Raw genomic sequence first — 27,427 nt, 5'->3', positions numbered from 1 at the left:
GTAGCACTTAACACACATATACAGTACATGTGAGACCCCTCACATACGTACATGCTAGGCAGCCCCACACACACGTACATATGTACATGCGCAGCACCACACATTCACATACACACGTGACACCTCACACTCACATACACGTGCGGCACCTCACACACACACGTAAACACACGGCACCTCATTCACACACACACACACACACACACACACACACACACATACATGCACGTACACGCGCGGTACCTCACTCTCACACACACACACACACACACACACACACACGTACACGTGTGGCACCTCACACACACACACGTACATGCGTGGCAACTCACACGCAGATACCTACACGCGTGGCACTGGACACACACGTACACACGAGTCACTTCATACGCGCGGCACCTCACACACACACACACACACACACACACACACACACACACACACACACACACACAGCATCTGACGAGAGCTGTATTATATGCAGGGCAAGAAGAGAGAAGGTTTTTCCGCACCAGGGTATAAATGGTTCTTTATAAGGAACATGGGACTCAGTAATAGGGACGGTTACGTTTTCATATTTTATCAAACCGTCCATATTGGGTGCCACCCACCAATTATCAGAATATGATAAACTACAAACAAGGAAAAAGAATTGGGTTCAATTGGGTGACTCCGTCCCTTAAATTTAATTGCAGTTAAAATACATTTTATTAATTTAAAAACAGGAATCAACAAAAATACTCAATTCAACAGCCTGTATGGCCTGTAAATTATATTCTATATTTATTATATCTTTAGCCTATAATAGGCTGATTGAGCGAAGTAAAGAAACTAGAAAAGAAAGTAGTGAAAAAAATATATAGAAATGTGAATAAAGATTTAAAATTGTACTATGTGACACGTCTCTTATTTGCCTTTTATATATAGAATTCACATATGTATGTTCCCAGTGAGTTATATACACAGGATTAATATATACTGTATATATATATATATATATATATATATATATATGGCTGCTGCGGTCCGGCACTCCGTGTTAGCCTTGGTAATTGCTGTCGCTGGTGCCCTCACAAAGATAAATCAATAATCATTCCATGGTGCGGCACTCTTGCTGATCTCAGAAATAAACGGACATCAGTCCTTCTCGCTTCAAGCGAGAAGGACTGATGTCCGTTTATTTCTGAGATCAGCAAGAGTGCCGCACCATGGAATGATTATATATATATATATATATATATATATATCCAGAGAAGTTGAAGTGGCACTCACTGTATATCCAATAACATCTGCTGGGGTGCCTGAATTCCAGGGAGAAGACTTGTTTCCACAAGGTCCCATAATATAATCAATTTGATATAAAGAAGGCACTCACCAGACTTGTAATGAATTGCAAATAAATCTATTTATCAAACCTCACATCAGCAGCTTAATCATGGTTGGTCGACGTTTCGGTCCCAAACCAGACCTTTTTCCAGACCAGAATGTACAATAATCCGAATCACAAACCAAATGACCCTCCGTGTGGAACTACAAGTACCCCTCAGGTCCCGCCCGTTAACTCATCAACCAATCAAAATCCTTATCCTAAAGATCATGTAATCAAAAAATACCTAAGGCACACATCTCCTCCTATTAGAGTAATACAGCTAACTATAGGCATCACATTAAAACTACTTAGCCAGTGAGGGGCTGTAGTCCTCCAGCATTTTGCTGACTATGATTTGGAAATTAAATCACAATTGTGTGATAAAAATACTTACACTCAGGTTCCTTACAATCCCATTCCTAGATTCAAAAAGGAGGTTGATAATTTATTGCTACAGGCACTACAATGTGCATGGATTAATGACGATGTCTTTGGTTACTTATCGGTGGCTTACCCAGTATGCCCAATTATCTACACCCTCCCTAAGGCGCATAAATCCTTGGAAAGACCCCCAGGAAGACCTATAATATCTGCACAGGGATCGCTTCTACAACCTTTGGCACGATTTGTCGATCATTTCCTGCAACCATGCGTGAAAGTGATGGATAGCTATATTCGTGATACTGGTGATCTCCTGGGGTCCTGACTCGGATTACTGATGATGTGTCTACTTGTTTTCTAGTACTCTAGATGTAACATCACTATACACGGTCATCCCTCATGAAGAAGGGATAGCCGCTGTAAGAGAAGCATTGATCAAGGGGCCCTATGAGGGTCCTCCAATTGAATTATATATAAGTGTTATATATTGAGATTTATGGTGTTTAATCCACAAACAGGAGAATAAGTGTCTAGTTTATAATGTTATGTAATCCTCAGTGGTTGCATTCAAAAGATACTTATCACTTTGTATCAAAAATGATCACTATATTTCTCTGACGTCCTAGTGGATGCTGGGTACTCCGTAAGGACCATGGGGTATAGACGGGCTCCGCAGGAGACTGGGCACTCTTAAAAGAAAGATTAGGTACTATATCTGTTGTGCACTGGCTCCTCCCTCAATGCCCCTCCTCCAGACCTCAGTTAGTATCTGTGCCCGGCCAGAGCTGGATGCACCCTAGGGGCTCTCCTGAGCTTCCTAGAAAAGAAAGTATTTGTTAGGTTTTTTATTTTCAGTGAGTTCTGCTGGCAACAGACTCACTGCTACGTGGGACTGAGGGGAGAGAAGCGAACCTACCTGCTTGCAGCTAGCTTGGGGTTTTAAGGCTACTGGACACAATTAGCTCCAGAGGGATCGAACACAGGCCCAGTCCTCGGTCGTCCGGTCCCGGAGCCGCGCCGACGTCCCCCTTGCAGAGCCAGAAGAACGAAGAGAAAGTTGAAAATCGGCGGCTGAAGACTCCGGTCTTCATTAAGGTAGCGCAGAGCACTGCAGCTGTGCGCCATTGCTCCCTTAGCACACCACACACTCCGGTCACTGATGGGTGCAGGGTGCTGGGGGGAGGGACGCCCTGGGCAGCAATTAGATTACCTTACTTGGCGAAAAGCACATAATACAGTCTGATAAACTGTATATGTGCATTAACCCCCGCCATTAAAGTACATAAAAGGACAGAAGCCCGCCGCTGAGGGGGCCGGGCCTTCTTCCTCAGCACACCGGCGCCATTTTCTCTTCACAGCTCAGCTGGAAGGAAGCTCCCCAGGCTCTCCCCTGCAGTATCCTGGTACACAAAGGGTAAAAAAGAGAGGGGGGCACATAAATTTAGGCGCAAAACTGTGTATATAAGCTGCTATAGGGGAAAAATCACTCAGTATAGTGTACATCCCTGTATTATATAGCGCTGTGGTGTGTGCTGGCATACTCTCTCTCTGTCTCTCCAAAGGGCCTGGTGGGGGAACTGTCTTCAAATAGAGCATCCCCTGTGTGTGTGGTGTGTCGGTACGCGTGTGTCGACATGTCTGAGGTAAAAGGCTCCTCTAAGGAGGTGATAGAGCGGATATGTGTGTGGGAGGGTGTCTCCGTCGACAACGCCGACACCTGTTTGGATATGTGTAAGTGCTGAGGTAAAATTATTGCACAAAAGGTTAGGGAACAGAAAGGAAATCTACCCTGGTCTGTCCCTATGTCACAGAGTCCTTCAGAGTCTCTCTATGTTCACTATCCAAAATAACAAAGTATCGACACGGAGTTTAACTCCACTGTCGACTACGATAATGCAAAGTTACAGCCAAGAGGGCTAAAAGATATTCAATATATGATTATTGGAATAAAATATGATTTGCATATCACTGATGACTCATCTGTCCCTGACACGAGAGTACACATGTTAAGGGGAAGAATGCTGAGGTAAATTTCCCTCCTCTCATGAGGAAAAAGAGCGGGAATCTCCAGACAAGAGACGGCAGCTTCCCACAAGAGAATTCTCAGGCTGTATCCTTTCCCCACTAGGGCCAGGATGTGTTGAGAATCTTCCCCTTGGGTGTCCTGTTTGCACTAGCTATTCTCAGGGATCCTGCAGATAGTGTGCACATTCTAGTATACTACCCAGACCGGCGATTGTGTCGGCATGGGTTTATATATAGCGCTGTGGCAGCGTGGACAGGTACCTTATCAGCAGAGATTGAGACCCTAGTATGCATATAAATATTTTAAGATGCTGTCTTAAGTGATAGATATATAATTATAAAGCATGCCCAAAGGGACATGAGTATACTGGGTCCTAGAGACAAAAGCTATGTCGATTTCTGCTTGACGTGTCCTGTAGAATATACATTGGACAAATGATGCCGACTTAAGAGGCATATGGAAGGCTGAGGATTGTGTGGAGAAAGGTTCTCGGGCCTGGTCTCCACAGCTATAGCTGGTAATTCTGATATTTTGCCTTATATTCCTGCACAGCCTAGGAAAGCACGACATTATTAAATGCAGCTTTTCGAATAAAGAAACAAGAAAGTCTGAGGTGCGTCCTTTCTTGTCAGAGCCGGGGGCAGAGGAAAGAAGCTGTACAACACAGCTAGTCCCCAGGAACAGAAGTCCTCCCCGGCCTCTACAAAAATCCACCGCATGTCGCTAGGGCTCCACAGGCGGAGCTAGGCCCGGTGGGGACACGCCTTCGTAAGTTCAGCCACAAGTGGGTTCACTCCCTGTTAGATCCCTGGGCAATAGAAATTGTATCGCAGGGATACAGGCTGGACTGTGAGAAGATGCCCCCTCACCGAGGACCCGGCAGGCTTCCCCCCAAGAGAGGGAGCCAGTGTTAACTGCAATTCGTAAATTGTATCTTCAACAGGTGGTGGTAAAGGGTCCCCTCCTTCAACAAGAGGGTGTTATTATTCGACCATGTTATAATCCCGAAACCAGACGGTTCGGTTAGACCCATATTGTATTAAAATCCCTGAACATATACCTGAAAAGGTTCAGGTTCAAGATGGAATCGCTAAGAGCGGTCATTGCAAGCCTGAAATGAATCGGGACATAAGGGATGCATACCTTCGTGTCCCCATTTATCCACCTCATCAGTCATACCTCAGAATTGCGGTACGGTATTGTCATTACCAATTTCACCAAGGTAATGGCGGATATGATGGTGCTCCTGCGGAAGCAAGGTGTCACTATTATCACATACTTGGATGATCTCCTCATAAAAGCGAGATCAAGAGAGCAATTGCTGGACAGCGTATCACCTTCTCTGGAAGTGAAACGGCAACACGACTGGATTCTATATATTCCGAAGTTGCAGTTGGTTCCTACAGCTCATCTGCCTCGCCTAGGCATGATCCTAGACACAGACCAGAAGAGGGTTTATCTCCCGATAGAGAGAGCTCAGGAGCTCATGACACTGGTCAGGAATCCATTGAAAACCAAAACAGGTGTCAGTGCATCACTGCACTCGAGTCCTGGGAAGGATGATGGCATCATACGAGGCCATCCCCTTCGGCTGGTTCCATGCAAGGACAATGGAACTTACTGGACAAGTGGTCCGGATCACATCTTCAGATGCATCGGTTAATCACCCTATCCCCCAGGGCCGGGGTGTCTCTCCTGTGGTGGCTGCGGAGTGCTCACCTTCTCGAGGGCCGCAGATTCGGCATTCAGGACTGGGTCCTGGTGACCACGGATGCAAGCCTCCGAGGGTGGGGGGCAGTTACACAGGGAAGAGAATTCCAAGGTTTGTGGTCAAGCCAACAGACTTGCCTTCACATCAATATCCTGGAACTAAGAGCCACATACAACGTCCTAAGTCAAGCGGAGTTCCTGCTTCGCGACCAACCGGTTCTGATCCAGTCAGACCGCAGGGGCTCATGTAAACCGCCAGGGCGGCACAAGGAGCTGGGTGGCGAGGGTAGAAGCCACCAGAATTCTTCGCTGGGCGGAGAATCCAGTAAGCGCACTGTCAGCAGTGTTCATTCCGGGAGTGGACACGACCTCCACCCGGGAAAGTGGTGACTTCATCAGGAAGTCTTCACGCAGTTTTGCAAATTGATGGAAACTGCCTCAGGTGGACTACATGGCGTCCCACCTCAATAAAAAGATAAAAAAGGTTTTACGCTGGGTCAAGGGACTCTCAGGCGATAGCTGTGGTCGCACTAGTAACACCGTGGGTGTTCCAGTCGGTCTATATATTCCCTCCTCTTCCTCTCAGACCCAAGGGCTGAGAATTGTAATAAACGGAGGAGTGTGAACAATATTCTTTGCTCCGGATTGGCCAAGAAGGACTCGGTACCCGGAACTGCAAGAAATGCTCTCAGAGGACCCATGGCCTCTGCCTCTCAGTCAGGACATGTTGCAACAGGGACCCTGTCTGATCCAAGACTTACCGCGGCTGCGTTGGACGGCATGGCGGTTGAACGCCGGATCCTAGCGGAAAAGGGCATTCCGGATGCAGTTATTCCTACGCTGATAAAGGCTAGGAAAGACGTGACAGCAAGACTTTTTCACTGTATATGGCGAAAATAGGTTGCTTGGTGTGTGGCCGGGAAGGCCCTACAGAGGAATTCCAGGGGGGTCGATTCCTGCACTTCCTACAGTCAGGAGTGACTATGGGCCTAAAATTAGGATCCATAAAGGCCAAGATTTCGGCCCTATCCCTTTTTCTCTCAAAAAGAACTGGCTTCACTGCCTGAAGTTCGGACGTTGTTACAGGGGTGCTGCATATTCAGCCCCTTTTGTGCCTCCAGTGGCACCTTGGGATCTTAACGTGTGTTGGATTCCTAAAATCCCACTTGTTTGAGCCACTTAAGACCGTGGAGCTAAAATACCTCACGTGGAAAGTGGTCATGCTTTTGGCCTTAGCTTGGACTAGGCGTGTGTCAGAATTGGCGGCTTTGTCATGTAAAAGCCCATATCTGATCTTCCATATGGAAAGGGCAGAATGGAGGACTCGTCCCCAATTTCTTCCTAAGGTGGTATCATCGTTTCATTTGAACCAACCTATTGTGGTGCCTGCGGCTACTAGGGACTTGGAGGATTCCAAGTTGCTGGACGTAGTCCGGGCCCTGAAACTTTATGTTTCCAGGACGGCTAGAGTCAGAAAAACTGACTCGCTATTTATCCTGCATGCACACAACAAGCTGGGTGCTCCTGCTTCAAAGCAGACTATTGCTCGCTGGATTTGTAGCACGATTCAGCTTGCACATTCTGCGGCTGGACTGCCGCATCCTAAATTAGTAAAAGCCCATTCCACGAGGAAGGTGGGCTCTTCTTGGGCGGCTGCCCGAGGGGTCTCGGCTTTACAACTTTGCCGAGCTGCAAAATTCTACAAGTTTGATACCCTGGCTGAGGAGGACCTTGAGTTGCTCATTCGGTGCTGCAGAGTCATCCGCACTCTCCCGCCCGTTTGGGAGCTTTGGTATAATCCCCATGGTCCTTACGGAGTACCCAGCATCCACTAGGACGTCAGAGAAAATAAGAATTTACTCACCGGTAATTCTATTTCTCGTAGTCCGTAGTGGATGCTGGGAGCCCGTCCCAAGTGCGGACTCTCTGCAATACATGTATATAGTTATTGCTTAACTAAAGGGTTATTGTATGAGCCATCTGTTGAGAGAGGCTCAGTTATTGTTCATACTGTTAACTGGGTATAGTTATCACGAGTTGTACGGTGTGATTGGTGTGGCTGGTATGAGTCTTACCCTGGATTCCAAATCCTTTCCTAGTAATGTCAGCTCTTCTGGGCACAGTTTCCCTAACTGAGGTCTGGAGGAGGGGCATAGAGGGAGGAGCCAGTGCACACCAGATATAGTACCTAATCTTTCTTTTAAGAGTGCCCAGTCTCCTGCGGAGCCTGTCTATACCCCATGGTCCTTACGGAGTACCCAGCATCCACTACGGACTACGAGAAATAGAATTACTGGTGAGTAAATTCTTATTTTTTCTGGGTTGTAGCTCATATATCTAACAATTGCAGGGGCTGCAACCGCCTCTGCCTGATTGACAGGCAGAGGCAATTGCTGGGTGGGAGGGGGCGGAACGTCGGCGTTTGGCCGCCGTTTCATGGGAGTGGTCCGGCCAACGCAGGCGTGGCTGGACCGAACGGGGGGCAGGCCGCAGCGGCTGCACGACGTCACACTGCGGGCTGGGGAGCGATGAGTAGCTCCCGGCCAGCATGCTAAAGCTGCGCTGACCGGAAGCTACTCTTGAAGTGCAAAGGCATCGCCGCTGTGCGATGCCTTTGCACTTCTGTGGGGGGGGGCGGCACTGACATGCGGGGCGGACTAGTCCTGTGCTGGGCGTCCCCCCGCATGCCAGTGTGAATGATCATAGCTGTGCTAAATTTAGCACAGCTACGATCAATTGACCCCCATAGTTCCCAGCCACGGATCACACAGCTTTTGTTATTTTGGTATTGTTGTGGTCCACATGCAACAATAGTAATGTTGTATAAAAGTTCCTGCAGCCATACAGTAATAATGATGGTAATATTGCATACAGATTCCTGTTGTTACAGGTAGTGTTAATCCAGACCTTATTTCTGGCGATTATGTCTGGCGCCCAAGATGGCTGCCTCACTTTTGTATGCTCCTGATCATCTCCATAAAACAGCTTAAATTCACCACAACTGACCTATGAATCATCATAAATATCCATGGACTTACCTTTAACTTGTACTACTCTACGTGAACATTTCATCAAAACCAACGGATTGCATTCCTGCACTGAGATACACACTGGATTGAATCCCGGACTGAATCCTCTGCATATCTCCACTGAGAAATCCTTCAGTAGCTGCTGTACTCTGCATTGGACATTACCCAGATAAGGTACTGTGGATTACAACCTATCTTTGGCTACATCCAGCCCCTCACTTAGACATCATCCACCTCTGTTCTCTGAGCAACAAATAACTGACTTATTGCATTAATCTACTAATATCAGTATATTCAGGCTCTGAATTGCTGAAGGCTCACTGTTTAAAATCAGGATCCATTTCCAGGACACGTTATCACTACTACCCCCACAAAAAAAAAAAAAAAAAAAAATCTACTTCAAAGGCCTCTCACACTGAGACTTTTCACACCTACACAGTAGGAATTTGCTTCTAACACCTTCCAAAAGACTGCCTATCCTAGGATAATTGACTAAATCAACAGTTAATTTATTTATTACTTGCTTCAAATACACCCAATAGGTTATAGCAATAACTTTGTTCATAATCCCATTATAATTTTGGATCACATACCGAATTGGGGGAAAACAAAACACAAAAAAAAAACACTGCTTTCTCTCCCTCTCTCATCATATGCAGCTCAAATTTATAGTAATCTGTCATTGATGACCAAATGTATACGTATTGCTCCAGCTTCATTCTTTCACTCCGCCCACCACGTTCTGCAGTTCCTATCACACCATCACAGGCTTCTATTCTCCAATCCCTTGGCATTTTAAAAAGAAAACACTGGCGCATTCGTGGGAAGCGAGCAGGCCGGAAATGTATTTCCCCCGGTTACCATCTAAGTCCTTTGCCCACCTGCTCACCCCCATACTCAAAGAACAATCAAATAGAAGTGATACCCAAAAGACGGCCCTGTGTTTGGAAGGACAGAACTGTCAACTCTCACTTTGTGACCCCCATACCCAGAGCTCCTGCACTTAACATAAAGAAAACTGAAGGCCCTCTGGTATGCCCAATCAGGTCAGTCCTTTGTAATGCCAGATCTATAAGAAACAAGACTGCAACAATTGCTGACCTTATTGAATCTGCAGATCTAGCCTGTATTACAGAGACCTGGCTAGATGAAAATGCAGCACCTATATTGGAGGCTGCAGTACCAACAAACTACTCGGTCATCCACAACCCAAGACTGGAGCGCAGGGGGTGGCGGGGTGGCTATCTGCTTCAAAAAAGAACTTAAACTTAGGGTCCACCCTATTGAAACTACTCGCTCATTTGAGTGCATTGCTGCCCGGAGTTCGACAGGATTAGGTTTCAGAGTACTTCTCATTTACCGGCCACCTGGAGATGGAAAGATATTTCTACAAGAAATTGCAGACACTGTTGCTGGCCTGGTTCTGGAACATCAAAGATGGCTCATCCTCGGGGATTTCAATGCACGGGTGGATGATGAGCTCTCACGCCTTGGCCAAGACCTCCTGTGCACAATGAATGGTCTGGGCTTCACACAGGTCGTTCCCTCTGCCACACATAAAAGTGGTCACACCCTCGACCTTGTCTTTCAGATTGGATTAGAAGTCACTGACCTAAAAATAAACCCAGTCATCTGGTCAGACCACTACTCCCTCTGGTTCTCAGTTGCAACCCCTCAAATAAGATCTCTGCCCGTGGAGTTGACCAGGTATCGTCCAAGGAGGGGTATGACTCCCCAGGCTCTTGCAGCAAATATGGATCTCTCTTCTATACTGGGTGCCTGTGAAGATCCCTGTTCCCTAGTCCGTTATTATAATAGGGATGTTATGGCTGCAATTGATATTATCGCCCCTGTGCGTTTAAGACCTCGTAAACCACAACGTCAAGCTCCATGGTTCGACAACGGTGTTAGTGAGCTCAAGAAAAGGGGGCGTAGACTGGAAAGACGATGGAGGAAGACTAACCTAGTGGATGACAAAATAAAACTAATAAAGCATAACGAAGAATATCAATCGACAATCACTCGTAAGAAAGCACAGTTCCTGTCAAATGAGATCACAGCAGCAAACAATAGGCCAGCTCAACTTTTCCGCACAGTGGAGATGCTTTGCAAGCCAGCATGCCTGCAGACTGATGAGACCCTCTCCCAGGCAAGATGCAACGAGTTTGCAAGCTTCTTTGCAGATAAAATATCCACCATCCGGGCTGGAATCTCCACAGTGCCATCAAAGGAGTGCCAAACTACAAAGTCTGCCAATATAAGCTACCTGCCTTCATGGACCAGCTTTGACCCAGTTGATGTAAAGGACACTGCTGAAATTGCTCGGATTTTGCATCCCACCACCTGTGATCTGGACCCAGCCTCAACCAAGCTTCTAATCGGTTGTATGGATATAATTGGTCCTGTCTTTACAAAAATTGTTCAATGCTCTTTGCAGACAGGCATTTTTCCTGGACCCCTAAAGGAAGCAATTGTTAGACCGCTTCTTAAAAAACCTAATTTAGATCCCGACTGCATGACCAACTACAGACCGGTATCAAACCTTCCTTTCCTAGGAAAGGTTATTGAGAAAGTCGTTGCAAATCAACTGGAAACCCGCCTGACAACCCATGATATTTATGATCCATTTCAATCAGGATTCAGGAGAAGACATAGCACTGAAACAGCCCTGGTGTGTGTGTTAAATGATCTTCTGATGGCAAAAGACAGAGGTGACTGTTCAATATTAATCCTTCTGGATCTCTCGGCAGCATTTGATACCGTGGACCATGGGCTTCTGATTGAGCGACTGATACATTTCTGTGGTCTGGATGGCACAGTCCTAAGCTGGTTCAAATCATTTCTCACAGGCAGGTCACAGAGAGTATCATCTGGATTATACTCATCACCACCAGTGCCATTGCCATGTGGTGTCCCACAAGGTTCTATACTATCCCCCATGCTTTTTGCAGTATACATGCTCCCATTGGGCGAAATAATCAGGCGCCATGGCCTGGTCTACCACTGCTATGCAGATGATACACAACTGTACTTGTCCTTTGCTCCGGGCACTGATAACCCAATAGCCACCCTAAATGGCTGTCTAGCTGAACTACAGGAGTGGATGAGTGCCAGTTGGCTGCGACTGAACCCGGATAAAACAGAGGTCCTTTTGATACGACCGCAACATCAAAGGACAAGACTGCAGCATAGCCAACCAACTGGACTTACACTCGGGGATTCAGAATTACAGACCAGTGATCATGTGCGGAATCTTGGCGTTGTCCTGGATGGTGGCTTGACACTTAAACATCAGATATCAGCCACAATCAAATCCTCATTCTTTCACCTGAGGAACATAGCCAGAATCAAGCACTTAATTCCCTCAGATGACATGCCAAAAGTCATACATGCATTTGTATCATCTCGTTTAGACTACTGTAATGCCCTCTACCTTGGTCTACCAGCAAAAGAATTGCAACGCTTACAGCTGGTGCAAAACACAGCTGCCAGGCTATTAACCAACCAGCCCCGTTCTAGCCACATAACACCCATCCTCTACTCCCTCCACTGGCTGCCTGTAAGATGGCGAATCATCTTCAAGATTGGCTTACTGAGTTTCAAAGCATTACATGACCAAGGCCCAAGGTACCTGAAACAGCTGCTGACCCCATACTGCCCCACTCGATTACTGCGATCTGTAGATGAAGGACTTTTAGCAGTACCTAGAATCTACCGTAATTCATCTGGGGGTCGAGCTTTTAGTCATGCGGCTCCAACTCTATGGAACTCACTTCCCCGCACAGTGCGAGAGGCCCCAACTATAGAATCCTTCAAAAGTAGACTCAAGACTTTTCTGTTTACTCAAGCATTTCCATAGTGTCCCTTTTAGTATCTTCATGCTTCTGTATTTTATGAAAATGTACTTCATTATTTTCTGTACTATATTATGCTATGTATATGTTAAGCGCCTTGAGTCCTATTGGAGAAAGAGCGCTATATAAATTAAATTATTATTATTATTATTATTTAATAATTATAACCATTCATTTTTGATACTTTACAGGCTTCATTGTAGGTTGCTATACTCCACATAAGTGAATGACACTACACTCCAGAATGCATATGGTTCCTATTATTGGTATAAACATTTTAGTCACTGGTAAGGCATACATATAAATGTGTGTTTTATGCACTACGTTCAGCGGGCGTCCCCCTGCCCTGAGGATGCCGGACACCAGAGTGAAATGTGCTTTGGTGGACAGTGTGCCACGTTCTAGATATAATTTATACCTACATATTCCCAGTATTACTAATAGCTTACTAATTCTGCATGTGCATGTGCTCCACCGCAGTCTTTATTAAGATAGCGGCAGAGACAGCTTTGTGGGATCAGAGCGGCGTGCAGGAGGTCCGATCACAATGATCCCGCACATCCTGGCATGAAACCTTCCATACTGCAGAGCCTCGTAAGAGGCTACCATCTTCCCCAGAAGGTGAATGCACAGATGCACCGATATCTGGGTTGGTTTTAGGACATCCCGCCCCATTGACTGGATTACCAATGCCTTTTCTAAGGGAAGGAACACCTTTTGTTCCTCCGTATCCAGGATCATTCCTAGGAACGGAAGGCTCTGTGTTGGTTCCAAGTGGGATTTTGGTACGTTCAGAATCCACCCGTGATTCTGGAGAAGTCTGGTTGAGAGGGCAATGCTGTCCAACAACCTCTCCCTGGAAGGCGCTTTCATCAGCAGGTCATCCGGGTATGGTATGATGTTCACTCCCTGTTTGCAGAAGAGAAAGATCATCTCTGCCATCACCTTGGTGAAAACCCTCGGTGCCGTGGAGAGGCCAAATGACAGGGCCTGAAACTGGTAGTGATAGTCCTGCAGGGCAAACCTTAGATATGTCTGATGAGGCGGCCAAATCGGAATGTGAAGGTACGCATCCTTTATGTCGAGAGACACCAGGAATTCCACCTCCTCCAGACCTGAGATCACCGCTCTCAGAGACTCCATCTTGAATTTGAACACCCTTAAGTACGGGTTCAGTGACGTGAGGTTTAAAATGGGCCTTACCGAACCGTCCGGTTTCGGTACTACAAACAGGTTGGAATAATAACCCTTGTTTTGTAGGTGTAGTGGAACTGGAACAATGACCTGAGTCTGTACAAGTTTTTGAATCGCTGCCTGCAAAGTCAAACCTGCTTCTGGAGAAGCTGGTAAGCCGGATTTGAAGAATCTGGGCGGTGGGAGTTCCTGAAATTCCAGTCTGTATCCCTGTGCGATAAGCTTTTTGACCCAGGGATCTTGACATGATGTCGCCCATATGTGACTGAAATAATGTAACCGGGCTCCCACCTGCCTGCCTTCCAGGCAGTGCGGTCCACCGTCATGCTGAAGGCTTTGAGGAAGCAGATCCGGAGGTCTGTTCCTGAGAACCTGCAGCAGCGGGTTTTCTGGGTTTACTTTTACTGCCTCGGAAGGTTGTAGAAGAACCCTTTGATTTTCCTTTAAATTTTGCAGTTCGAAAGGACTGCAGAGTTGGAGCAGAGTAGGTTTTCCTAGCTGGGGTTGCTGCGGAAGGAAGGTATGTAGACTTACCCGCCGTAGCTTTGGATATCCACGTATCCAGTTTATCTCCAAAAAGAGCCTCACCCGTTAATGGTAGGCTTTCCACGCCTTTCCTGGAATCTGCATCCGCAGTCCACTGGCATAGCCACAAGCCTCTGCATGCTGACAATGCCATGGCAGTGGTGCATGCATTGAGCAAACCAATTTCCTTTAAGGCCTCCACCATAAAGTTAGCAGAATCCTGAATATGCTGTAGGAGTAAAATAATCTCCCCCCTGGGTAAGCAATCTAAGCCGTCAATTAGGTTACGTGACCACTTAGCAATGGACCTAGTGATCCATGCACAAGCAATAGTGGGTCTCTGGGCCACCCCAGCCGCAGTGTATAAATATTTGAGAGTGGTCTCAATCTTGCGGTCAGCTGCGTCCTTTAAGGATGTGGCCCCGGTAACCGGTAAGACTATCTTACGTAACAACCTGGACAATGATGTGTCCACAATCGGCGGGTTTTCCCATTTCTTCCTATCCTCCGCGCCGGAAAGGGAAAGGAAAAAATCAGCCTTTTAGGGATCTGAAACTTTTTGTCAACAGGGCATTTAATTCCTTTGAAGTGGGGGAAGTAGCTGAGGATTTCTTTTTAGTCTTCAAATCAGATTCCACTTCTACATCTTAAGTCTTGTCAGGAATATGTAGGACAGATGTGATAGCCTCAATGAGGGCCTGTATACCATGTGACAGGACAGCATCCCCCCCACTAGCAATCCACTTCACCCTCCTCTGGATCCAACGTGTCGGGGTCAGTATCACCCTGCATGATTTGGGCCATTTGTGGGCAAATGGCGAGAGTGTGGGGCGCAGGCATGGGAGCTGAATCTCTATTTATCAGGTTATCATAGACTGCCATAAGAATTTTTGTCTCATTCTCAGTATGAGACAGCTCAGTAGAAATATTTGAAATCATCCCTTTAATGGAGACCAACCATGGGGGTTCAGTCCCACTGGACTGGGAGAGAACACTATCCTGAGTACAGGGTAGTGAGTCCCCAGGGGATGAGAGACATTCCCCTGTACAAGACACACTGTCTCTGGACATGATTGTAAAGGGACACCTACACACACACACACACACACACACACACACACACACACACACACACACACACACACACACACACACACACACACACACACACACACGTGAAAACTCAGTATATGTAGGCAGGGTCCTTAGAGAGACACAGAAATCAGAGCCAGCCACACAGCACCACTTTAAGCGAAGGTAAAACCTAGCTGGGTCGCACAGAAATAAGCACTTTAGTAGTGGTTATAATCTTAAACTTGCTCCCCCCTTTACTAAGACCCCCTGATACCACTGAGGAGACTTGTGGAGGAGCTGCGCGTCTCCGGGAATACTGCCTGTATGAGCTGAGGAGAAATGGCGCTGGAGAGCTGTAGGTTCCGCTCTGAGTGAAGCCACGCACCCTGTAATGGCTCGCGGCTTCCCGTATTTTTTATACTGGCCCTGAGATAAAAAATGTCTAACCAAGAGTTAAAACCTGTTAGTACGTTGTGGGCATCAGCGGAGGCTCAGCGCGCCCCTCACAGCGGGACACCATCAGCGTGTGTCTGTCTGAGCCCCCTGAAGCACAGCCTGCAGTCAGAGCTGCGCCCCAGCCCTTGTGCCGCCATTCCCATCGGCGCCCCGCTACCCGGGATGCCGGCGTTGTACTCACCACTTTTCAATCTTCAGGCTCTGTTAGGGGGTGGCGGCGTGCTGCGGGAGGGTACGCTGCACCATGGTGTGGCTTGCGAATGGCTCCCTCAGGAGCTCAGTGTCCTGTTAGCAGGGAAATGGGACCATTAACTCTAAGGAAGTTGGGTCGTTCTCCCCCCTGTTGCCAAACAGCCCTGACTGAAAGTAACAAACATTTCAAATAAAAGTAGAAAACTCTTCAGGAGCTCTCCAAAGCGTGACCAGCTCCTCCGGGCACATTTTCTAAACTGAGTCTGGTAGGAGGTGCATAGAAGGAGGAGACAGCCCACACTATTGATTTCTTAAAGTGTCCATGGCTCCTAGTGGACCCGTCTATACTCCATGGTATTAATGTGGACCCCAGTATCCTCTAGGATGTAAGAGAAAGTATAAACAATTCTGTTTGGTAATTAAAATTATTTTTGCATTTTGCACAGAACAGTGATGTTATACGAACATTTTCATTAAACATTTAAAAAAATCTCATTTTTATTCTTACAGTGAAAAATTATATTTCTGAATTAAAAAAAATAAATTGAAATAAAGCTATGAAATTCCACAGGCAAAAAACCTTACGGGTTTCACATGTCCCATTAAGGCTTCTTACACATGATCTGACATTTCAGAAACCTGTTGTAACTCTTCCACTCAAACTCTAAAAAGCAATGAAATTCCGATCATTAAGGCTGACGCCTTAATGGACGTGTTCCTTGCGCAATACAGATATGGTATGCCATCACAGCCTGTGGGTAAGTGCAGATTCAGCACTCTCACAGAGTGAGATTGCCGTCACTCACACAATGGAGGAGCTGCTAAGGGTTATTATGGTGAGGCAACAATGGGGAGGGTTAGGGTTAGGTTTGGGGGGGAGGGAGGGTTAGGTTTAGGCTTCAGTGAGGGGGTTATGGTTAAGCACCACCAGAGAGGGTTGGGGTTAGGCTGTTGGGGAGGGGGGGGTTAGGTTCAGGCCGCGGTAAGGAGGGTTGGGGGGGTTAGGGAGGTTAGGGATTAGGGGTAGCGTATTCACCTAGGTGTCAGGATTCTGAGCATCGGGATGTCATTGTCAATATTCCAAGCTCTGGGATCCTGATAACATCCCCGAGTGGATGACTCAAACAGTCCAGTTACTTAAGCAGTGGTGTTGGTTTATTGTTATATAGCAGGTATAGCTGTACTCAGTGTTACATGTACACTACTGGTGGAGTGGAGTGGGGTTTTGTACAGTATCAGGGCCGGCCCAAGCCTAATTTTTTTTGGTAAGCGAATATATATTTTGGCGCCCCTTAGTGGAATATATAGGGGCGTGGCTTCATGGAGTAGAGGCGTGGCCACAGAATACCATCAATTCACAATACACAGCACAGTAGACCCGCTTATATATGTCACACCCCAGTAGAGAAGCTTATACACATTACACCCCAGTAGAGACGCTTATACACGTTACATCACAGAGGAGACGCTTATACACGTTACATCACAGAGGAGACGCTTATACATGTTATGCCACAGAGGAGACGCTTATACATGTTTTGCCACAGAGCAGATGCTTATACACGTTACATCACAGAGGAGATGCTTATACATGTTACATCACAGAGGAGACGCTTATACATATTACATCACAGAGGAGATGCTTATACACGTTACATCACAGAGGAGATGCTTATACATGTTACATCACAGAGGAGACGCTTATACATGTTATGCCACAGAGGAGATGCTTATACACGTTACATCACAGAGGAGATGCTTATACATGTTATGCCACAGAGGAGACGCTTATACATGTTATGCCACAGAGGAGATGCTTATACACGTTACATCACAGAGGAGATGCTTATACATGTTACATCACAGAGGAGACGCTTATACATGTTATGCCACAGAGGAGATGCTTATACATGTTACATCACAGAGGAGACGCTTATACATGTTACATCACAGAGGAGATGCTTATACACGTTACATCACAGAGGAGATGCTTATACATGTTACATCACAGAGGAGACGCTTATACATGTTACATCACAGAGGAGATGCTTATACATGTTACATCACAGAGGAGACGCTTATACATGTTACATTACAGAGGAGATGCTTATACATGTTACATCACAGAGGAGACGCTTATACATGTTATGCCACAGAGAAGATGCTTATACACGTTACATCACAGAGGAGATGCTTATACATGTTACATCACAGAGGAGACGCTTATACATGTTATGCCACAGAGGAGATGCTTATATACGTTACACCACAGAGGAGATGCTTATACACGTTACATCACAGAGGAGATGCTTATACATGTTACATCACAGAGGAGATGCTTATACACGTTACATCACAGAGGAGATGCTTATACATGTTACATCACAGAGGAGACGCTTATACATGTTACATCACAGAGGAGATGCTTATACACGTTACATCACAGAGGAGATGCTTATACATGTTACATCACAGAGGAGACGCTTATACATGTTACATCACAGAGGAGATGCTTATACATGTTATGCCACAGAGGAGACGCTTATACATGTTATGCCACAGAGGAGATGCTTATACACGTTACATCACAGAGGAGATGCTTATACATGTTACATCACAGAGGAGACGCTTATACATGTTATGCCACAGAGGAGACGCTTATACATGTTACATCACAGAGGAGACGCTTATACATGTTATGCCACAGAGGAGACGCTTATACACGTTACATCACAGAGGAGATGCTTATACATGTTACATCACAGAGGAGATGCTTATACATGTTACATCACAGAGGAGACGCTTATACATGTTATGCCACAGAGGAGACGCTTATACATGTTACATCACAGAGGAGATGCTTATACACGTTACATCACAGAGGAGACGCTTATACATGTTACGCCACAGAGGAGAAGCTTATACATGTTATGCCACAGAGGAGATGCTTATACACGTTACATCACAGAGGAGATGCTTATACATGTTACATCACAGAGGAGACGCTTATACATGTTACATCACAGAGGAGATGCTTATACATGTTATGCCACAGAGGAGATGCTTATACATGTTACGCCACAGAGGAGAAGCTTATACATGTTATGCCACAGAGGAGATGCTTATACATGTTACGCCACAGAGGAGAAGCTTATACATGTTACGCCACAGAGGAGACGCTTATACATGTTACATCACAGAGGAGATGCTTATACATGTTACATCACAGAGGAGATGCTTATACATGTTACATCACAGAGGAGATGCTTATACATGTTACATCACAGAGGAGACGCTTATACATGTTATGCCACAGAGGAGACGCTTATACATGTTACATCACAGAGGAGATGCTTATACATGTTACATCACAGAGGAGACGCTTATACATGTTACGCCACAGAGGAGATGCTTATACACGACATATTACACCACAGAGGAGACGCTTATATACGTTACACCAAGGAGGAGACGCTTATACACGTTACATCACAGAGGAGATGCTTATACACGTTACATCACAGAGGAGATGCTTATTACACGTTACATCACAGAGGAGATGCTCATACAGATTGCACCACAGAGGAGACGCTTATACACGTTACGCCACAGAGGAGACACTTATACATGTTACGCCACAGAGTAGACACTTATACATGTTACGCCACAGAGGAGACACTTATACACGCTTATACAGCCAGGCTCCTCTGTGTGCTTGTCAGAGGAGCCTGGCTGTTATTGTGCAGGGCGGGCGGTGTTACTGTGCAGGATGGCCGGTGAGCGGGTAGTGGTGAGCGGCTTTGTGGTGGGTAGTGGTGAGCGGCTGGCGGTGGGTAGTGGTGAACCACCTGTGGTGAGCGGCGGCCGGCAGAGAGAGTGATGCTGATTTCAGAAGTGCCCTCAGCATAGCCGGCGTATGTGTCGGGCCGGGCCTGTACAGTATAGCTCACCAGGGATGCCGAAACAGTGTTATAGCAGTTCTCTCATAGGAGCTAAACAGGTGATGGAGTTCTGTTGGGGGGCTCAGCACTGCACTCTGATAGGTACTGATGTGCTGAAGAGCAGCTGCACCCTATAGGGATACCATCCCTCTATGGTAGTAGAATATTAAAATAAGCAGGCGATGTCTGTATCCCATGTCACTCTACACAGTAAAGACACCTGCACATGATCAGTAGAGTTCTCTGCATCTGTCTTGGAATAGGGCATGGAGCTCCCTGGAGAACAGGAAGACTGCAGTCTGAACAGAGGTCCACCCTCTTCCAACAACAGATATTTATACAGTATCTTCAGTGTCACATACTTTTTTTAGTTGGTTCATAATTTTTGTACAGCATTGAGGAGCTCTGTCTTACCCTGATTTTATCATTTTCTGTTTTATCTTCCAAATCATCATCAAATTCTTTCTGTGGGTAAAACTCAATTCCATTCACTTCCAACTCCTTCCGAACCTGCCAAAACAATGGCAAAGGCAATCAGTATGGCTTTACTTGGCTTATACCAAATATACAAAATCAAATTAAATCAATAAAGCTATGATAGAATAAATGGTCAGATTTAAGATAAATTGGGAAAAATACAGTGAGGTTGGCCATGTCCTTTACTTAGTATTAAGTGCACCCCTTCATTTCTAATGTCTTAAAACAATGGATTTAGCAACTGGGAACCATCTGACTGTAAAGTGGCATGCATACTGTAGACATGTATAGTGACAGCACAGAGCTGGTTCTTATGATCCAAAATGTTTTAAGACATGTTTAGTTGCCAGAAATAACAATTTAGAAATTTATTTTTAAATAAAACCAATATATTGCAAATATGTGTCTTTGCATTATTTTTCTAACAGTAGCTTTATTTTTGAAGATGCCATCACCAACATGGTGGAGTATAGACACATCTGCTGACTTGGTAATCCTCTGGAAGCTACACTACAGGGACTACTACGCTACTTTAGATGGTGCTGTGTCCTAAGCGATCACTGTGTAGGATCTTAATGATGTGTTACTGTACTCCCTTGTAAAATCCTTCTTATTAAACCTACATGTTGTATTACATTTTCATATATTGTCAGTTTATCTCACAATCTTGCCTAAGTGTTTGATGTTTCAATAAAGAGAAATTTGCAATGTGCATTTGAGTAACTCAATACTGTATTTCAAATGGAGTAAAGTAAATAATAAAAGGAAAAAGCAATAACTAACAGCCCAGAGTTTAAAATAGTAGTCACTTCATTGAATAATGAGAATTTCAGCTGTGAAAATTTAAGGTTTAGATTCTACTATCTAGAAGAGACATGTGGAATGCATTACAATTTGTTGCATGAAAGATTCAATTTAAACAGCAAGTTGTTTCATTGTTAGGAACAGCAGATAAGTGTTTATTTGTGACATTTTTTGCTTATTGTTTTATTTTTGTGTGTTCTGTGGTTTATTTTGCTGTTAGTTGTTTAGGTAACATAGTACAGGTTGAGTATCCCATATCCAAATATTCCGAAATACGGAATATTCCAAAATACGGAATTTTTTGAGTGAGACTGAGATAGTGAAACCTTTGTTTTCTGTGGCTCAATGTACTCAAACTTTGTTTAATACACAAAATAATTAAAAATATTGTATTAAATGACCTTCAGACTGTGTGTATAAGCTGTATATGAAACATAAATTAATTGTGTGTATGTACACACGCGTTGTTTAATGCACAAAGTTATTAAAAATATTGGCTAAAATGACCTTCAGGCTAAGTGTGTATGGGGTATATGAAACATAAATACATTCTGTGCTTAGACTTAGGTCCCATCGCCATGATATCTCATTATGGTATGCAATTATTCCAAAATACGTAAAAATCCGATATCCAAAATACCTCTGGTCCCAAGCATTTTGGATATGGGATACTCAACCTGTAACATAGTTGTTGAGGTTGAAATGAAGCGAAATGCCCATCGGATTCAACCTGTATTCTGTGTTTAGCTGTGCACATTATAATGCACCAAGTGAAGTAATGGTTTCATACCAATTGTCAACTATATTTCGTACAACTCCCAGATACTTAATGTCAATATATTAAATGCTGTAGCCTTGGATACTTTTTTCAGCTAGAAAGCTGTCCAATCTGATTTTGAATGCATTTACAGAGTCCACCATTATTACCTTCTCCGACAGAAAGTTCCAAATCCTTATTGCCCTTACCGTGAAGAACCCTTTCCTACGTTTTGTACGGAATTTTCTCTCCTCTAACCTCAGTGAGTGTCCATGTGTCCTATACAGAGTTCTATTAATAAAGAAATCCCCTGCTAACTCCTTGTAATGACCCTTTACATATTTGAAGATATTAATAATATCTCCTCTTAGATGCCTCTTTTCTAGAGTATACATATTTAACCTAGTTAGCCTTTCCTCATACTCCAGTGTCTCTAACCCTTTTATCAGTTTAGTAGCGCGCCTTTGAACTCCTTTGAGTTCCCCAATATCCTTTTTATAATATGATGCCCAGAATTGAACACAATATTCCAGGTGCGGACGTACCAATGATTTGTATAGCGGCAGGATTACATCCTCATCCCTAGTCTCAATACCCCTTTTTATGAAAGCAAGGACATATTTCTGAATTAATTACCTTACACAGTTTAGTATCATCTGCAAAGATTGATAATGTGCTTCCCAGGCCTATTCCTAGGTCATTAATAAATGAACAGTAGTGGTCCAAGTACGGACCCTTGTGGTATACCGCTGACTACTGGTGCTCAGCTGGAGAACATCCAATTGACCACTACTTATTGTACCCTGTTATCCAGCCAATTACCTATCAATGTACAAACAGTATATCCTAGGCCAAGTTCCCTTAATTTGATGATCAGTCTCTTGTGAGGCACTGTATCAAGGTTTTTGCAAAATCTAAATAAGCCACATACACAGTTTTTCCCTGGTCAAGATTATCGCTCACTTCCTCGTAGAAGCTAATTAAGTTAGTTTGACATGATCTGTCCCTCACAAACCCATGCTGACTCTTGTTAATAAAATTAGTATTCAGCAGATAATCCTCTATGCTATCCCTCAAAATTCATTACAATATTTTACCCACTATAGAGGTTAAACTAACTGGTCTACCTCAGCTATACGCCAATCCATCGGTGCCATACGCGATTTAATGGAACTATAGAAAATCAAGTATAAGGGTCTGGAAAGCTATGCCTTAAATTCCATAATAACCCTCGGATGAAAACCATCTGGTCCCGGTGATTTATTAATCTTTATGTTGCTTAGTTTCTCCAGGACTACTTCCTCACTTAAACAAGCATCAAGCCAAGAATCATTACCTTCACTGTCGTTATGCACTACTAACACCGTCTCAACCTCTCTGGTGCATACTGATTTAAAAAAGCTGTTCAGTTTATCCGCTTTTATTTTGTCATCATTTACCAAGGCTCCCAGTTCATCTTTTAATGGGCCTACGTTCTCATTTTTTTAACCTTTTACTGTTTATGTATTTATAAAACTTTTTGGGATTGGCTTTACTGTCTATAGCGATTTGTTTTTCGTTTACAATTTTAGTTGCTCTTATTACTTTTTTGCATCTTTTATTGCATTCCTTGTAATACTGGAATGACTCCTTCCCTCCATTAGTTTTAAATGTTTTAAAAGCACGCCTCTTTTTAGCCATTGCTTCTTTGACATCCTTACTAAGCCACATTGGTTTGAGTTTGGTACTCCTGCGTTTACTGCCCAAGGGTATGAATTTGTGAATAATGCTATCAAGCAACCCTTTTAAAGCATCCAACATTTCTTTACCATGAAACAAAACTTCCCAGTCAATGTCGTTTAGTGCCTGTCTCAGCATATTGAAGTTGGCTTTTCTAAAGTTTAATGTTTTGGTTGATCCCTTATAGCTATGTTTCTTGAAACTGATGCTGAATGTGATCATATAGTAATTACTGTTTCCCAAGGTCTCCCCAACTGTAATCTTTGATATAATGTCCACATTATTGGTAATAACTAGGTCCAGAATATTATTAACTCTGGTTGGGTCCTCGACTAATTGAGACAAGTATTGATCCTTTAATGTGTTTAGAAACCTGCAGCTCCTAATTTTTACATATGAATCATTACTTCAGTTTATATCCGGATAGTTAAAATTCCCTAACACTAGGATGACCCCATTCCAGCAGTTTTTTCGATTTGTAGTTCCTCGTCATGTATGCTAATATCTGGTTGCTTGTAGCACGTGCTAATGACTAGTTTCTTTATTTCAGTGCCCGCACTAGTGATCTCAACCCATAGTGATTCCACATTATCACCAGTCCCTCGTAAATAACATCTATTAAGTTTGGTTTTAGAGATGGTTTTACATAGAGACAGACCCCTCCTCCCCTTTTGGTAGCTCTGTCCCTCCTGAAAAGTGAATATTCCTCCAAATTAGTAACCCAGTCGTGAGAGTTGTCCCACCATGTTTCCGTAATACCTATAATATCATACTGATTTTTTGATACGAGCCATTCCAATTTCCCCATTTTACCAGACCCTCCCAACAATCTATCTACCCGGTCTGCGATGTGCCATAACCAAGCACCCGGGAGACAACAGACTGTACGGCGATCACGGTCCCGGTAGCAGATTGCCCTGTCTGTACTCCTGATGATAGAATCCCCTGCCACCACAATCTGACTAGGTGCCACACTAACTATTTTCCAATCTGTACCGGAGGGACATCTCCCCTGGTTGCTAGAGGTAACAGTTACCTCCGGTTCCGTCATTTCCTCACTGCCATCCTCAGAATCTTCGTACAATTGGGTGAATTTATTGGGGTTGGACAGGTCAGAGATGTCCTGTCTCCCCCTCCCCCTCTTCTTCTTCCTTCTAACCGTGACCCAGCTGGCTACCTGATCCTCCTCATCTACCAGTGCTCCCCCCTGCAATTCCTCCACCGTTCTATCTAAACTTTGCTCGAGATTGTGAATACTCCTCAGTCACGTAACGGTTTGCTTTAGATCAGTTACCTGGGCTTCCAGGGCAGCCATTCGCTCGCATTTCGCAGAGATGTACCCACACTCGGACTGTTGTTCAAGGTGCACATACATCATGCACGACACGTACTGAGTGAGATTCCCAATCTCATCCACCCCCATTTTTAACATGTGGACATCCACGGCTACAGCGGGTAAGTCTCCGTTTCTTCCCTCAGCAGCAGCTGCTCCGAAGAAATCCTTCTCTTCATCTGCAACACAGTCCTTTCGGCCTAACAAGCCTAGAAAGGCCAGACCGTCCAATACCTTCTTTAGGGGAGTTCGAGTCCAAGAAACCTGCCACTGCAGGTTCCCAGGAACAAAACCCTGCTTCAGGTATGCCAAAGTCCTCCGCATGACTGTGGACCGTGAAGCCTGGTGGTGGGGCCGGTGGGAGCGAGACTCAGACACTTCAGTCAAGTCTGGGTATCATCCAGCCTGGATCCCTGGGTAATAGATATTGTATCCCAGGGATACAGGCTGGAATTTCAAAGTCTCCCTCCTCATCGTTTTTTCAAATCAGGCTTACCAGCTCTGTTAGCAGACAGCACTGTATTACAAGAAGCTGTCCAAACGATGGTGGAGGCACAGGTCATTGTGCCAGTTTCTCCTCCTGCGCAGGCCACAGGTTACTATTCAAACCTTTTTGTGGTACCGAAACCCGATGGTTCGGTCAGGCCCATTCTGAACCTAAAATCATTGAACCCCTTTCTAAAGGAGTTCAAGTTCAAGATGGAGTCTCTCAGGGTGGTGATATCAGGTCTATAAGAAGAAGAATTCCTGGTATCCCTGGATATCAAGGATGCATACCTCCACATTACGATATGGCTGCCGCATCAGGCTTATCTCCGTTTCACATTGCTGGACTGTCATTTCCAGTTCCAGGCCCTGCCATTCAGCTTCTCCACAGCACCAACGGTGTTTACCAAGGTAATGGCAGAGATGATGGTTCTCCTCCGCAAACAAGGGGTGAACATCATTCCATATCTGGACGATCTGCTGATAAAGGCATCGTCCAAGGAGAATCTGCTGCAGTCCATTGTTCTCACAACACACCTCCTCAAGAGTTATGGTTGGATTCTGAACCTTCCAAAGTCACATTTGGAACCAACCCAGAGGTTGTCCTTTCTGGGAATGATCCTGGACACGGAAGTGCAGAAGGTGTTTCTTCCGCAGGAAAAGGCGTTGGTGATACAGACTATGGTCTGGGATGTCCTGAAGCCAGCACGGGTGTCGGTTCATCAATGCATTCCCCTGTTGGTAAAGATGGTGGCCTCTTATGAGGCTCTCCAGTATGGGAGGTTCCACGCTCGGACCTTCCAACTGGATCTTCTGGACAAGTGGTCGGGATCTCATCTCCACATGCACCAGAGCATGCGTCTGTCGCCGAAGGCCAGGATTTCACTCCTCTGGAGGTTACAATTACCTCACCTTCTGGAGGGCCGCAGATTCGGGAATCAGTAATGGGTCTTTCTAACCAAGGATGCGAGCCTTCGGGGCAGGGGAGCAGTCACTCAAGGAGTAACTTTCCAAGGACGGTGGTCAAGCCTGGAAGCTGGTCTACCCATCAACATCCTGGAACTAAGTGCCATCTACAACGGTCTTCTTCAGGCGGCCCATCTTCTAAGAAATCGGGCCATTCAAGTGCAGCCGGACAACGTAACAACGGGCTTACATAAACCGACAGGGCAGAACGAAGAGCAGAGCGGCAATGTCAGAGGTGACAAGAATACTCCTCTGGACAGAAAAACACGTGTTGGCGCTGTCAGCCATCTTCATTCCGGGAGTAGACAACTGGGAAGCAGACTTCCTCAGCAGACACGATCTCCATCCAGGGGAGTGGGGTCTCCATCCGGAGGTATTCAAGGAAATAACAGACCTTTGGGGATTACCCCAAATAGACATGATGGCCTCTCGTCTCAACAAGAAGCTTCTGCGTTATTGTTCTAGGTCGAGGGACCCACAAGCAGTGGTAGTGGACGCCCTGGTGTCTCCGTGGGTGTTCCAATCAGTGTACGTGTTTCCACCACTCCCACTCATCCCAAGAATCCTAAAGCTCATAAGGAGAACAAGGGTTCAAGCGATCCTCATTGCTCCAGACTGGCCGAGAAGGGCTTGGTACGCGGACCTTCTGAATCTACTGCAAGAAGAACTGAGGCCTCTTCCTTTTTGTGAGGACCTGCTGCAGCAGGGGCCGTTCAACTATCAAGACTTACCACGGCTACGTTTGACGGCATGGAAGTTGAGCGCCTGATACTTGCTCTGAATGCCCTTCTGAGCAAGTGTCATTCCTACCCTGATACAGGCTAGGAAAGGGGTAACGTCTAAACATTACCATCGTATTTGGAAGAAATATGTCTCTTGGTGTGATTCCAAGAAGTTTCCTATGGTGGAGTTTCAACTCCGACGTTTTCTCCTCTTCCTGCAGACAGGTGTGGATATGGGCTTGAGGTTGGGATCTGTGAAGGTCCAGATTTTGGCCCTATCTATTTTCTTCCAGAAACAATTGGCTGCCCTCCCTGAGGTTCAGACTTTTTTGAAGGGAGTGCTGCACATCCAACCTCCCTTTGTACTGCCTACGGCGCCTTTGGACCTTAACATGGTGCTGCAGTTCCTCCA

The 27,427-nt window shown here is 45.2% G+C and overlaps 1 protein-coding gene across 7 annotated transcripts in view; it reads right to left on the bottom strand.

The window, feature by feature from the left end:
• Positions 1-27,427, bottom strand: part of SEPTIN3 (septin 3) — a 490,493-nt gene that overhangs the window by 121,210 nt on the left and 341,856 nt on the right. For all 7 annotated transcript variants that reach the window (XM_063940342.1, XM_063940340.1, XM_063940341.1 and 4 more), the window contains one exon: positions 20,166-20,261. In XM_063940342.1, coding sequence (XP_063796412.1) covers positions 20,166-20,261 — 96 coding nt within the window. The remainder of the gene's footprint in view (positions 1-20,165; positions 20,262-27,427) is intronic.

This window comes from Pseudophryne corroboree, chromosome 9, assembly GCF_028390025.1.
Source record: "Pseudophryne corroboree isolate aPseCor3 chromosome 9, aPseCor3.hap2, whole genome shotgun sequence".
NCBI classification, from domain to species: domain Eukaryota; kingdom Metazoa; phylum Chordata; class Amphibia; order Anura; family Myobatrachidae; genus Pseudophryne; species Pseudophryne corroboree.
The sequence above is the reverse complement of the archived record's forward strand: the minus strand, read 5'-3'. Positions and strand labels throughout refer to the sequence as shown.